The sequence below is a fragment of the Pleurodeles waltl genome, chromosome 7 (genome assembly GCF_031143425.1).
Source record: "Pleurodeles waltl isolate 20211129_DDA chromosome 7, aPleWal1.hap1.20221129, whole genome shotgun sequence".
Lineage (NCBI taxonomy): Eukaryota > Metazoa > Chordata > Amphibia > Caudata > Salamandridae > Pleurodeles > Pleurodeles waltl.
Window position 1 is genome coordinate 1,317,063,796 of NC_090446.1, and position 16,006 is coordinate 1,317,079,801.

The 16,006-nt window shown below is 43.9% G+C and overlaps 1 protein-coding gene across 1 annotated transcript in view; it reads left to right on the plus strand.

The window, feature by feature from the left end:
* LOC138246240 (sulfotransferase 2B1-like) overlaps window positions 1–16,006 on the plus strand; it is a 475,463-nt gene that overhangs the window by 51,193 nt on the left and 408,264 nt on the right. Inside the window, exon 2 of the mRNA XM_069200645.1 lies at window positions 2,274–2,416. Coding sequence (XP_069056746.1) covers window positions 2,281–2,416 — 136 coding nt within the window. The 5' untranslated portion in view covers window positions 2,274–2,280. The remainder of the gene's footprint in view (window positions 1–2,273; window positions 2,417–16,006) is intronic.

The following is a 16,006-nucleotide window of genomic DNA, read 5'->3' on the forward strand; positions in this document are numbered from 1 at the left end:
AACTGTTCTATTGTAACTGATGATGCTTTATAAGATTGAAGACTGTCTGTTTTTGAGTTGACTGAAATTCAATAAAAATTATTTAGAAAAGATGCATGATGTAGGATGAAGGTTACTCGATGAATTTACAATGGGTATTGCAAAACGTCACTTTGCATGTATGAAAAGCACTATAATTAAAGCATAGTAGATTTGCAATATGATGCGTTACAGTTGTCATATAAGCACTAGCATGCCCACACTGCACAAAAATCAGGAACACGCAAACATTTCAAAATCTCTGAGAAGTTGGCATGTATAAATATTGCATTTAATTTAGCATGACCGCTCATAATTTGTATCTGTGTATAATGCCAAAGTCTATATGTCTGGTTTTTTGATGTGCTAAGTTACGCAAAAACAAGCAAGAACTAATGCATATCTCATGCAGTAGCACACTAAAACCAGACCTTTTGGCTTTGCCAAAGCTTGTTTCAGTCTGCACCATTGCTTTTGGGAAGCAAGGCCAGTCTCGGATATCATTAGGTTGTACTGTCACTGAGGAGACAGCATTGAATGATCTTCAGCCAGAGTGTTTGTGACTTCGATGCTCCCCCGAAATGTGGAAGCTTCTTTCTTGCTGAAATGCCCTGTTCACAGATGTTATGTACTGTACATTGCTATGAGAAAAACAAGCATTGTGGTTTGTGGTGTAAGTTGTGCAAAGAAACATGAATATACATTTGTCCAAAATTGTTGTTTCTTCCTAACTATACTGTACAAATATATAATTTAAAATAGTGATGCTCTATTCACTTATAAAAATTATCTTTATAATATGAGTAGTTGCAAATGAAACAGCATACAAAACCATGCACTTCAAAATATATCCGTTAATGACAGTGAATGCACGAACGAAATAACTATGTTAATACAAAAAGCATTCAAAAGCAGGAAAAGACAAAGCACATGATGTTGGTCCATATTTATGGTGGTTTTGTGTCACCCTTGCACCACGCAAGGGTGACGCTAAACCTAGAATGAGATTTACCAAGCCGCGCAAGTCCACCTTGCGTGGCCCAGCATGGCTTGGCAAATATGAAGTATTGCAAGGCAGCGCAAGTCGCTGCCTTGCATTACTCTACTTCAGGGAGGCGTTCCATGGGTGGAGCCTGAGTGTTTCCACACATCCATCCATTGTGTTAGACGCCTTCCTAGATTTACCATTAGTGGGAGACCTGGGAATGCGTCAAAATGCTACGCCTTCCGAGGGGATGCGTAATGAGGAGAAATAGGTCTTTTTCTCCTCCTTTTTTCCTCTTTCTACATCTGATGCACCCTGCAGCACATGTATAAAGAGGGAAGATCCCCAGAGTATTGTTTTTGTGCAGGAAGATGTCCCTTCTTGCACCAAAGCAATCCTATCTACAACGTAGGCACCCTTGCACCATAGTACAATTGTGCCTGCAATGGCACTGGGCAACAGTTTGTGCCCCGCACAGGCAGACAGCAGGGATGCGCCACATCGTGAAGTCTTTCTGCATTGCGTTACATGAAAAAATGCTAAATATGGCCTGTGGTTAACTGATTGTTTCAATTTGCTGTGAGTTTTCTTTTCTCCTGGCTCTTTATCTGAACACGAAATAAGAGGGCCTGCTATCTACTCCTGATTTTCAGTGCATTTGTGGTCCGGTCTGCTCCCAGCTATCAGAAGGTATACTACTGACTTATTCAGCCTGCTGGGGGATGGCGTTGAAAGCATCCTATCAGCGCACATGAAGGCTGTGCTCTTACTAGAGATGTGGCTATTCTAACCAAATTGCACGTTGGATGAAAGAGACAGAGGGATAGGCTTATAACCACAGACGCAGCTTTTCATTGTGTTAGAGAAGCAGCAAAATACATGAGGCCCGAAGAATAATGTGCTTGATACTGCTGTGATGCAGAATTGCAAGTTGAAATATGGATAATCTCAGGAGCTGGATAAATATAGTGTGTATAGTTCTTCAAAAAACGTTCTTGGCTGCCAAATCTTTTGACTTTGTATGACTCAAAATACGCACTAATCACTAGGAGTAGTCTAACATTTGAAGAAAATAACATTAGTCTCTTTTACGCCAAAATTCATTGATTTCCTATGGATTCTCTATTATTTTCTAACTTTTATTCTGTGCTTTGTGCAAAAGCATACCATATCTTTGCATATATTAATAGATGTTGACAACGTGCTACAGTAATCGTACATTGAATCCACCTTAATTTTCTGTGCGTTCTCTGGTTTGCTCTTTCTGTAGTTACATCATGTCTGATGAATATATTTCCTACAAAGGCATCTTGTTTCATCCCTTGGCATGCGAACCAACTCATCTCAGCTTTGTCGAAAATGAGTTCCAGGTATTGGATGATGATGTCTTCAATCTAACATACCCCAAGACAGGTAAGGCGAAAGTGGTATTATATCCTTTCGAAATACATTTTTTTGCTTAACTGACTTCTCAATTTGTGGACACGAGTAAAACTGAATAAACTACTTTGCATGATCTCTAAATATAAGCATTGTCAGCGAGACAGTGGGTTCTAAATATGAGTTACCAATGCCAACTTTCTTAAAGCATTTTATTAAACGTTTTAAAAGAATTATCTTATGAGAGAAGTTTTAAGAAGACCTCGTTCCAAGTACACCTTTGACTCAATCAATAGAAAAGGCCAGTTACTTTGCCTGGCTTTACTGATTCGAATGCATAAGGTCCCCATTTGTGTTCTGGTGGGAATTTCCGAGGTAGATAGTGGTGAACTATACTTCATTTCATAAATAGCGAACAGCACACCAGGCTAAACCTATTTCCAGAAGAGAATTATAGGATCTAGTAATTCCAACACTGTAAAGTGCACGAAAACCCATTTCTCCATAATGTGCAGTGCCCCTAAATTCCAATTTAAAAGCGTGCATCGTAAACAAAGAACCACTGAATGTATTCACATCTGTACACGTGCACAGATGATGGTATCACTACTGCGTTAAAACTATAGAAGCAACAGCGTTTTATTGAGGCTTTTCTATATTCACATATTTTTCTTCTAAAGAGTGTTTCAGAAAATGTAGATTGCATTGGCTAATTTGGATGTTGACCATCCTGTAAACCACAGCCTTTGAACCTCAAACTACACTCACCCTAGTGTTGTCGAGCCTAGTGAGATGCAAATAGATAAGATCAGGAGATGCTGCTGAAGAGCAATGGCCACTAAAATAAATGTAGGTCAACTAGAGCAGGAAAGGGTTGTTGGAGTAATTAAAAAAACTTTATTCTTAGCGTTATTAATATTTTATTATTAATGCTCTTTTTTCCTGTTTACATGCTTAGCGGTTTCATTTGAAGAGTTGTTTGAAATTACCTTTGTTTGGAAATTAGAATTGTGATTCAGGATGTGTGGAATTCGGTCTTTGCATCGCAAAACAGTATTTTTTGTATAGTTATTATTCTGTCTGAGAAAAAGAAAGTGTTTTTGTGTAAGTTCTGTAGGTCGGGGTATTGCCTCAGCCCTGTAAGCGCATACAAATGGAGGAGATTTCACTGGCTGACTGCTGCTGTGATCTTGAGGATCTTTATAAGCCCTGTGCAAGCCACCCCTCCCTGAGATTCGGGAGGCAGCTATGGTAGCTTGCCCATGTGGAAAGGAGCCTGCTGCCCTTCTGCCTGCAGGAGATGGAGTGGATTGAAATATGATCCCAGCGCCCGTAAGCGGGCATCACATTGCTGCAGGGGCTGAACATAATTTGCTCGAATGGTTAACCATTACTGCATCTTTCTGGAGCCAATATGACTATTCTGCCATCTTGTCCACATTAAGACAAGCAACTGACTGCCTGTCCCAGCAGGTGACACATTGTAAGTTGGGTTTTGGAGCCACAAGGCAACACTTTTTTCCTGGGGAATTGTAATCTTTCCCAGAAAAAGGTTGTAATTGTAGGTAACTTAGCAACTGGGGAAGCGTTTGGGTAGTAGAAAGTGGCTGGAGGAGAAGGGAAAGGGAGAGAAGATCATGGGTACTAATAATTCAAGGACGTAGAGGAATGTATCCCTAGTATGCCCAGCCATCCCTCTAATAGAGCGTGGAAGTTAGGTAACTCATGTCACCTACACGGACAGAGGAGTACTGATCAGGAAGTCGCTTTTTTCCCAGGAATTAGAAGCCAAAACACAACAGAGAGCCTAAGAATACCATCTGGATAAGGATATATGGAGGTTTTCAAACATGGATTGTCCCACCATTTCAGATGTAGTCAACCCATGTTGAAAACAAGCATACTAAATCATCATTAACTGACAATTTTAGAGAGGAGTTGCTACCTTATTGTTTCAGGTCTTTCTTTTACTTTTCATTTATTTAGGCGACGACCACTCCGCCCTGTGTTCAATTCGTAAGATGCATAGGGCTGGGTGGAGAAACAAAGATTATCTGAAAGGTGAGCTTTCACTACCTCTGTTTGAGGTATGGTAACGTTTAGGATGTTATTGACCTAAATCGCTGGCATATTGGAACACCGGGCAGTTAAAGCATGCTTCATACCTCACAGCATTCCGTTTCCCCCTGAAAAATGCAGGGGCGGTTTCTTTATTGGGGCGTCGGGGTTTGCCTTCCCACCCCCCTGTTTTGTTGCCCTCAGGTCCGGACCCCATACTGTCTTGATTCAATTTAGCCTGGCCGCAGGCATTGCACTGCTCTTATCACAGCAGGTTTGAGCCGACTTTGCCAGTTTTGCAGAGAGGGCGGACGTGTGGGATGGGGCTAAATGATTGATGGACACACAGGTTCAGCTGTGCCTCCGAGTGAAGTGCGCATGTCGGGTTGGGCAGGAGCCTGACTGTGCCCAGCCCGACCTGCGCACTTGACTCATCTCCTACCTTTGCAATGTTAGGAGCCTGGGGAATTATAGGCCAGGTCTCCTAAGGAGCGCTGGGTATGCCTGCCCGAGCCAATCCTCATGCTGCTCTTTTGCTCTTTACTGAAATAAACAGCAAGATAGCAGTAGATTGGCTCAGGAGACGCAGGAGTAGGACTGGAGGGTCGAGACGAACAAAGCATGGTCACAAATGCCATTACCAATCCATGACACGCCCGGAGGCTGCTCACGAGTTTTCAAATCGGTCAGGTAAGAATCGTGCCATCTAGGGAAACAGGCAGGTAGTTTTCAAATTCCGTTATTATTAAATTGATTTCTGAAAATTTGCTTTAAAAAACCAGGCAGGTAGCCACCCTAGTACTAAATAATTCCCCGCGGTAACGGAGCTCCGGGGACGGGGATATTAATAATGAGCCCGCCCGTAGGACGGCACTGGCCCGATACCTGGCACAGAGAGATCATCTGCAGAGTGGAGCCCCAAATTAATAATGGCTCGGTGGAATCGTTCCTAATGATAGAATTATGCCCACTGTCACAAAAACATCCTGAACTGCACAGTACGTTTTCGGATGATATTTCATTCTGAAAAACAGTCATCAGTGCAGAAATGTAGTATTACACTAATTCTATTTGCTGTCCAATCTCATTCAGGGATCTCTCCCATTAAATGGGCACGTTGAAAGCGTCTGACATTTCCATTCCAGGGAGGATCCGTTCAGGTTAAGTCCTTCCCCGGCTCATCTCGGAAATGCATTTGATTGTAATATATTATGTAGCGCTGCTCTCCCGACAGGGCATTGATGCGCTTTAAAGGAAAACAATTTGAGGGGTATCAGGTGGATTTCCAAGATAAGAAGGGCAGGGTGGTAGTGGACCCCGGTGCTCACAAGGAAAATGGTTCCTTTGACACCTTCTGGGACAGTAAATTACCGTAATTACCAGGGTGCAATGTGTCCCTGAAGGCTGTGGGTCCGGTGCCCCTACACTTGCTCGCTGCACCAATTTTAGCAATGCCTCTGTTTTTACACGAAGCAGAAGCACCTCCTTAAATAGTGTATTCCTTCATTCCAAATAGGAAGAGGAGGTGCGCATTGCTTACAAAGAAGTGGAAAGAGGGCACAGCTGCACTCTTCCTGAATCACTCCCTCACTTTGCGCACCTACTAAATGTTGCCTGGCTCAGTTTGGTAAATCATGACCGATGTGAGACTGGAGAGGTTTCTGTGAAGAACTGCAGAAATACAGCAGCTATTTTGTGTCATGCGTCCTTGTGCTTTCAGATAGAACTTTTCACTATTGTAAGATGCGATTAGTTCGTTGTTGCCCTTCCTTGCACCATGCATTCGGGGCCCTGCTGCTTCACTAACTCGGGTGTTTGGGGGTGTTTGGGTGTTGGGATATGGGTTTGCACCTGTGTTTGAGAGAGAGTGGGGGACTGGAGAGTTTGTAAAAGTGGAGTGGGAAAGCAATTGTAAATATAAATGTGTTGCTATTGTGGTGATAATAATACCAATAGCTTGCCTATATCAAGCTGTTTTTCCCCCTAATTCTTAGATTTAGGATACATTTCTGTCAAAAGTCACAAAACATTGTAAATACCTACTGAGAACCGAGGGCATTATGTAAGTTAAATTTATAAACAAGTGCACAATTAGGTGTGGGTTCTATCTGGTATACCAACTTCACCGTGCATCGCGTGAGATCAGGGACAAATTGCTCCACCACCTTGTCCCTTATTCCAAATATATATATTTTAAATGGTGAGGGCCTAAAACCAGCCGCAGGCAGATATTATAGGACCTATATAAAACTAGACTTTTGCATTTTGATGAGCAGAATAAACACAACATGCATTTGCCACCACAGGTTGGAGTGCATTTAGGTGTTTGTTCAAAAGAAACGTTTTAGCTTTTTTCTCTGAAGTTGCTCAGCTTTTCTTCATGTCTGATCTCTTCAGGCACCAAGTTCCAGGAGTGGGAACCGCAGCAACCGATGATTTATGTAGTGCTAGTGAAATGTGACTTTCTAACTAGATTGAGGCAATGATTTCCTCCTCAACTCTTTCACCAGGCACCAATGGACAAGCCTGGCCAACGTGTTATTCAGTATGTAGAGTCCATTTCAGGTCTGAGGCCTGCCATAGAAACAGAAACCGGGGCTGCCCTCAGCGTCCAGAATGGAAGGGAGAACTGAAAGACAGATGCACAGAAAGCATTGTACCAAAAAGAACGCTGGCAGAATCATTAGCATAGTCATGTAGTGTTTAAAAGCCACCCGACCCAATGCGCGGGATGGATGTTAAACCCGCCTAGTAGTGCAGACGCTTTGCCGCATTTTTTCTTCTCATTATAGTGCACAGCTTGGTGCACTGTGGTGCTGCTTATCAGGCCCCTTTGTGCACACACAAGTGGGCCCCAAACTAGAAATTGTCAGTGTCAGGATGTGGGACCGCTGAAACCAGCAGATAAAGCTCCGAGTAGCTTCTGATAACAAGAGGCCAGTGTGGGAGGCTGCTGGCTGGAAGGGGGCATCTTCAGACCGTCGAACAACTGTAGCTTGGGCTCGGCGTGGACTGCAGTGGCATACCCTTTCTGACTCTGCCCAGGCCCTACTGGCCTTTAACCCATCTTCAAAGCAGAACCAACAAACTGCAAAAAAAGCTACACTCTATAGTGCTGGACTCCTGTTATAGCCTGTCTGACTCTGCCACAGCCTTTCTAGCTTTTATCCTATCTTCAGACCTGCAAACAACAAAATGCCAAAAAAGATTCCACTGTAACCGGAGTCCATACTCATGCAAACATGTGTGGCAATCAGACTTCAGTCACACTTGAGAATTACAAAACGTGCTTTCTTTGTTCTTTCTTCATTGCTGATATATTTTGAAGTATTTGTACAGTTGGTACAGATTGTGCAGATGCAGCTGGTTTTTATGATGTAGTGGAACAGCAAGGGGAGCTAATAGAGTTCCAGCAGGATCAGGATGGGGTGGTGATCTTATTTCTTAATCACATAAATTAGACATAAAGTGCGTTGTAGGGTGCCCTACTGCCTTTTAATGTTTATTCTTTGCTGTCTTATTGTGCCAAGTCTGACAAATCACAGTAACTTGTACTTCCTCAGTAGATTTAATTTGTAAAGGTATATCAATAAAAAAAAGAAACCCGAGAGGTACTCACTGCAGTGTTATCTCAAAGTCAGTTATGATGTTCTCTGGTGATAATGAATAAGCAACTACCTACGTCATTATTGTATGAAATCTCTTTATTGATGTCATAACTAGACTTTCACAGTTGCTTTATTAACCTTCTTGCTTTCTCAAATTGTCTTGAAAAAGCACTATTTGCCCACTCTTTTTTTAAAAATTTTACCTGCGGGGAATCACCCCTCCTTGCCCCCACGAACCTTCATTGAGATGGTTGAGCACCCTCGCTACACTTGTTCACCGTAGGGCACTCATTTAAAACTTTTACGCCCCACCACTTTCAAATGTCACCAGCCGCCACTGGAAACATGATGACTCATTTGCAAGCACCAATTTGCATATTTGCCTTTTAGATAAGTCCATGGTAAATACTTTGCTAACCATGCATGAGTGACATGAATGTGAAATTCCCAATGCTGGATACAGTGTGGTTTACAACATCCCCTGTGTGGGATTTTGCTCCCATGGCAGGAGGGGTGACAAAGCAGGCTAGTGACTCTGATCGCACTCTTGTAATGCTAACATAACAGACTAAAGCCATTTTTTTAGATTTTCAAGCTTTCTATATCATTCAATAAGACATATACAACCGTATCTAACTCCCCACAAGGACCAGGCACATCATTTTCAGAAGTAAAACATACAAGTAGTTCAAAACTTGTATGTATTTGTATTTATGATACACAACATATACCAGACTTGTTTAATTTCTAGGTGCAGTAAACCGGAATTAAGGAGGAAAGGGAGACTGTTACAACAGATAAAGAGGATTATTCAAAGTAAAAGAGGTGAACAATGGAGGTTTACATCATAACATCCAAGGGGCTCAGCAAGAAATGCTATTTTCAAGGAATACGACAGTGTAAATAGAATGAGGAGGTCATAGAGATCCGGTACAATGTTATCCATTAATTGTGTTTTCAACATGGATTTGATGATCTTGATGAATGAAGCCTGTCTGCAAGGCAAGAGGGAGAAAGTTCCATCATTCTGTGCCCAATGTGGAGAGCTGTTGCCTTTCGTGGCTTTTCCTTCTCTATTTTGTATCGGAAAAAATAAAGTATTGCAGGTTTCATTTCTCTTTTTTGTTTTAGGGTTAACAGGTCGATGAAATATTTGGGGGAGCTAAGCGTGTAGCCTTTCAAATAATGCAAATGTAATTTAGTTTGACTTGTTGACTAATGGAAAGGCATTTTAGTTTGGTTTGAAGGGGCCGAATGTCTGTATTGTCAGGCCAAAAATGGTTATTTTTACATAGGTCTGGATATTGCTAGGTCAGGCTTTGCCAGAGGGGCCCTTTTATAGGTTAGGCTCTCAGTACCCGTCAGATGCGTGGCCATGGAGGTAGACCCCAAAGGGCGTTATGTCCTATTGGAGGGGCAACTAGATGTTAGACCACTCTTGTTATGGAGCATATACTCACCAAATGTGGTACAACAGTCCTTCCTGGTGCATCTCTCTTATGTGCAAGATGGGCACATATACCTTAGATCATTTGCATGGACTTTAATTGTGTTTTGCACTCACAACTGACCTGCTCACATCCTCCTCTACCGACCTCCCCAAAGATGGCTGCTGCTGCTTGCCTGTCCCAGTGGCTCATGCATTGGTCCCTGATAGATAGATGGAATATCTTAAAACCAGATGCCAGGGAGCATTCTTATTACTCGCCACTGTACAATCTGCATGTATGCTTGGATCCCCTTCTTTGTCATCATGCTACTCAGCCGCGGATTGTGAGTGCGCAGTATCTGGGGGAGGCACTATTGGATCATAACCCACTCAAATTTCACCTGCAATGGGGGGCGACGCATCTGCCCATCCATTTGTGGTGATTTCAGCCTGCCATGTTGGAGGATCCATTATTTAGGGAACCAAGTACCATCTATCCAATTACCTGACAGAGAACTGGGGTACTACTACCTCTAGACTAACGAAAGGGGAGGCAATGAAGGTGGTACTCTGGGACCATTGCATACATGCTGTGGTGGGCTTGAAGGCTGATATACACCAGGATATGGTTCAGGTGGAGGCTTCTTTGTGGTCCTAGAGATGGTGGGCTGGCCCCGTGAGAAGGCTGGGACCAGCTTTAGCGAAGGAGGGCCATTCTCACCTGATTGAACAGCTGAGATGCCTAGATTGCAGAGCATATCAGGCAAAGATGCATGCCAAAGGTAACTAATCTGGCTGGTTGTTGGCATGGCTGCTGAGAAGTGCTGTGCCGACAACCCCCTTTACCATGAGGAGAGTATCCCTGACACCAATAGCCACCAGCCAGATAGACATATGTACAGCATTTACTGTCCATTATCATGCACTTTGACGTCCCCCACCCCCAGCAGACCGTCATACCCAGATTCTGTAGTTGCTCAGTAGGGTTACATTACCCGTTATTGTGCCACCGGATAGGAAGGAGTTAAACACCTCCATCATGGAGCAGGTGATCTGGGGAGTTATTCGTTGTGTGGCCACAAGTAAGACTCCAGGTCTGGATGGATTGTCCGTCGAATTCTATAAAGTGTATGAATGTCTCTTGATCTCCAAGTTGTTGGGGTTATACACTACCGCTTCAGCACAGGATGCTGTTCAATAAGGTCAATTGGAAATGTATGTTCTTGACATTAACACCTATGGGCATAGATGGCAGGTTGCAGAGACTCATCAGGGTCTGTTGTAGGCCTCCTTTGGAGCCTAGGTTGGGCACCATTATTTTAACATTAGGCCTGTAGGTTGTGCAGTATATATTCAGACATATTCTATTCATTTCATATTTTTTTTTAGCACAGCCAGCTTTTAGCTCGTTATTTTTATTTTTGAATCATCTGCTTCTTTCCATGAAGACGTAGTTGTTTGTGCTGCATATTCTATCCGCCCTTTGTACACAATGCACGTTGTACTTGCTTAACACATGATATTCTAAATCCTATTGCCACTCCAGGAGCTCAGGAGTCAGTCCCCATTTTCTAGACACCTTAGTAAGTCAGGCCTGTTCTTAGACTCTCTAGAAACATACAAAATGGTTGGGTTGTTTATCTCCTCTACAATGATTGAGATTGTGATTTACCTGCCTTATTATTGCAGCTCATGCTTTTTATACTAGGATGCAATTGCTTCAATAAATGCACTGAAATCCAGTTTGCATCTCATGTTCAGCCTTGGCATGTGTGAGTCTTTGAGTAACTGAGTGACAGGGGTATGATCTGTTCACCATGACTTCCCCGAGAAATCAGAGTGTCAGGTTTAGGTTGCCACAAATCACCTCTTCCTTCCCAAGGATGGGTGAGGCACTGCGGCTAGCCAGGAGTTAGGCGGACAGCTAGCTGGACTTGACTCAGTCTTCCAGATTTGGTGGTGCTGCCACCCCAAACATGAAGTCTTATTATCATCATAGAAGGAACTGCATCACAGCTCTTCTACTTGGAGCCCACAGCTCAAGTGAAGATAGGGCAGTGTGTTTTAACTCCTTTTCCCGTGAGCAGGGGAACACACCAGGGGTTCTGGAACTGCCCTGTTGCCACAGACTTGTGACAAGAGGTCATGAACACAATAGCTGACATAACAGGCTGAACACCCCTCAATACCATGGCAAGAGGCATCTTGAGACTGTTTAAATGCAGGAAAGCAGGGAGTTTTGTGAGCTGCTTCATAGATCTGGCAATCCTGATGGTTTGTGGTTTGATTACCATGTACTGGAAGGCTAACACACTGCCCGGGTCCGGGCGCAGTAACACTTGAGTGGGGAAGGGTGGAGACAGTGGGGTTGCGGTGGGAGGAGGCACACGGGCTGCCCAAGACACCCATAGCAGCTGACTGGGAAAGCTTGTTGATAGGGCAGTGTGTTTTAACTCCTTTTCCAGTGAGCAGGGGCGTCCTCTCTCCCCGCTCCTTCATGCTTTGGTGAAAGAGCTGCTGGCGCAGAAGCTAAGACCGCAGGGCCAGGTGTGTGGCATACCATTGGAGGGAGTGATGCACGTCATCTCACCATATGCGGATGACGTTCTAATATATGTCTGTGACATACGAGAGGCCATTAATGAGATAGCGGACATCTTGTCAAAGTTCCAGATTGCCTCAGTGCTGAGGGTTAAGTTATCAAAGACTCGCCTGTTCCTGATACACCTGGAGTGCCTGCTGCAACAATTTGTAGTGGACATGCACCCCCCTCCGATGGTAGCCACACACCTTCCGGTGCTTGAGTTTCAACATCTACCATGCCTCCCAGGACCTTATAAATGGCAACCTTACTAGAACCATTGCCCCAAAATTGGTATTCGGGAACACGCTCCGACTCTCAGTGCATGGTAGGGTGTCACTGTTGAAAACTGTGATATTTCCCTGCCTGTTGTAATATTTCCAATCTCCCAACGTACCTTTCGCACCCTGCATGCCATGTTGGTGGGGCTTCCTTTGTAGTAAGTGTATATGCCTAATAGCATTGTATAAGATGCAGCTGCCAGTGGAGAGAGGGGGCCTGGGCACTTAACTTCGAACATTATTATGCAGCAGCCCAGTTGCAATGGCCTGCTCGCTAGCTGGCACAGAAGCTTGTGGAGGAACTTGGTATGCCCTCTGAGGTCCATGCAGAGTGGGTAGTACAGGAGGCCTTTTTACCAGAAGGGGTGATCCTCTAAGGGGACAACAGCCTACTGCACGTGGCCTATAACAGCTGCCTTGGAGACCTGCACATTATGCTGGCTATACCCCAATACGTGCCAGGGATTCATCATGTATCCATTCCACAATTTAGGGATTACTCAAGAGAGAAGGGTTGGCGACATGGGAAGCAGCCAATGTGGGGAATTGGGGAGATTTGTTCCAGGATGGTGTACTTCTCCCCTTTGAGCAACTGTGAGCAGACTTTGACCTCCTGGCAGGCCACCTCCTAACCCATGGAAGGTTAGTGGTCAAGCTTGGAAGACTGTGGCAAATGTCAACGTAGAATCTTATCAGCACCTGCTAGTACACACCTTGCATATCAGAACCGCCACTTGATAGCTTGTCTCACACAAGCCCGATCACAGACTTTAAGGACCCCTTATTTTCAACCTGTAGGTGCTGAGAGAGGGACATAGGCCAGGACGTGACACAGAAAGAATGGGATAGGGTGCTTCATCCTCCTATGTAAAGTTTCCCACAAAGCTAAATTTTAATATATCCAACACAACATTTTACATAGAAATTATCTCCCCCCAGCAAGGCTCCATGGAAAATTTGGATCTGCCTCGAACTGTCTGCAGTGTCAAGAGCCCCGACTGTGAATTGGCATCTATGTTCTGGAACTGTCCCGTTGCCACAGACCTGTGACATGAGGTCACGAACACACTACCTTACATAACAGGCTGAACACCCCTCAATACCATGGCAAGAGGCCTCTTGAGACTGTTTAAATGCAGGAAAGCAGGTAGTTAAGCGAGCTGCTTCATAGACCTGGCAATATTGATGGTTTGTGGTTTGATTACCATGTACAGGAAGGCTAACACACTGCCCAGGTCCGGGCGCAGCAACGCTTGAGTGGGGAAGGGCAGAGACAGTGGGGCTGCGTGGGAGGAGGCACATGGGCTGCCCAAGACACCCATAGCAGCTGACTGGGAAAGCTTGTTGGGGGACTTGCAGGCATCCCAGGAGGAGCACCTTGTACAGGTGTGAAGAGCTTACCCTGTTGATGAAGGATGCAGTGCTGTGGGGTGCCGCTTTTCTCCCCCACCTACCTATATTCGATCGTCCTGGTGACAGGAGGTGGAGTGTACAGAGGTGGTGGGATGTGAGGTGAAGAAAGCCTCTCTGGAGCAGAGACTTCCTGAAAATAGAGGTGCTCATGTAGGGTGGTAGGCTCTAAGGTAGGAGTAACTGTTTCCTCCTCCTGGGGTTCTCTTGAATAAGACTGCATTTGTCATGGCTTATTGTTTATTGTTTACTATATTCTAGTTTATAACTCAATGAACTCCTATTAGACCTGGTGTAGTATACCATATGTACAGTGATTATGGTGGGATCATGATGCCTTGCTATGTGCATATGGTCGCCATGACTGTTTAAAGACTGCATTATGATGCTATAAAACCTAATAAAGATGGCAAAAAAAAGTACAAAAGTACAACAATGGTTCCTTTCGGGAGATGTTTAGCCCCTTCGCTGCCAGGCCTTTTTCCCCCTCCTGTGCCAAGCCTTTTTTTTGGCTATTTGAGGTAGTTTGCACTTTTTTTCCACATAAGCTATCCACTCCAGATTTGCGACCTTTTTCCCAACATCCTAGGGATTCTAAAGGTACCCAGAGTTTTTGGGTTCCCCTGGAGGAGACCAGGAAATTAGGCAAAATACAGCTACATTTTTTCCCTCAGAAAAATGGGAAAAAGGGCTGCAGAAGAAAGCATTTGTTTTTCTCTGAAAATGGCATCAACAAAGGGGTTGCGTTGCTAAAATTACCATCTACCCAGCTTTCAGGAACAGGCAGACTTGAATCAGAAAACCAAATTTTTTTAACACAATTTTGGCATTTTACTGGGAGATACCCTTTTTTACTGTTTTTTTGTGCTTTCAGCCTCCTTCCACTAATGCTGAGTCCCGGACAGCTAAGCATTTCTGAAAAATAGGTAAAATTCGGAATTCACCAAGGGGTCATTGTGTAGATCCTTCAAGGTTTTCCTACAGAAAGTAACAGCTGTAATAATAATATATTGAAATTGAGGTGAAAAGAGAGCAATTTCTGTCCACGTTTTCTTGTATAACTTTTTCCAGCTATGGCCGATTTTTTTAAAGGAATATACCTTTACGTCTGCTGGACTCTACTGGTTGCAGGGGATATATAGGGCTTGTAGGTTCATCAAGAACTCTAGGTACCCAGAGCCAATAAATGAGCTGCACCTTGCAATGGGTTTTTATTGTTTACCAGGTACACAGCATTTCATTTGGTAAAATATAAGAGTGAAAAATAGGTATCAAGAAAACCTTTATATTTCCAAAATGGGCACAAGATAAGGTGTTGAAGCAGTGGAAATTTGCACATCTCTGAATTCCAGGGTCCCCATACTAGCATGTCAATTACAGGACATTTCTCAAATAGACTTCTTTTTTACACTTACATTTGGAAGGAAAAAAATGTAGAGAAAGACAAGGGACAATAACACTTGCTCTTCCATTCTGTGTTCCCCCAAGCCTTCTGACGAAAATGGTACCTCACTTGTGTGGGTAGGCCTAGTGCCTGCGACAGGAAACGCAACATGGACACATCACATTTTTAAATTGAAATCTGATGTTTTTTGGAAAGTGCCTAGCTGTGGATTTTGGCCTCTAGCTCAGCCGGCACCTAGGGAAACCTACCAAACCCATGCATTTTTTAAAACCTAGGGAAATCTCACCAGGTTCTGTTACCCAGAATACATTGCAAACCTCAAAATTTGGCAAAATAAAAAACACTTTGTCCTCACATTTCGGTGCTGCAAAGTTCTGGAATCTGAGAGGAGCCATGAACTTCCTTCTACCCAGTATTCCACCACATCTCCCGCGACAGGAAATGCCCCAAAACACTAGGTGGACACATCAAAATTGTCAATTACAAAACAACCTGTTTTTTCAGGGGTGGGGCACCTGCGTTTTTGGTCCTTGGCTCAGCAGCCATCTAGGGAAGACATTTCTGAAAACTAGGCATCCGAGGGAGTCCAGTGAGGTGTGACTTGCATGGGTCCTGCATTGTTGTCTTACCCAGAATCCTCAGCAAACCTCAAATTTAGATAAAGAATCAAATTTTCCCCTATCTATGTGGGATCACTGCACCGGCACAAATGTTCTACCACCCAATGTTCCCCTCAGTCTCTCGATAAAAATGATACCTCACTTGTGTAGCTGGGCCAAGTGCCTGTGACAGAGAAGAGCCAAAAACATGTTGAAATTGAGGGGGAACCGAAGCGGGCCCAAAAGGTCAGT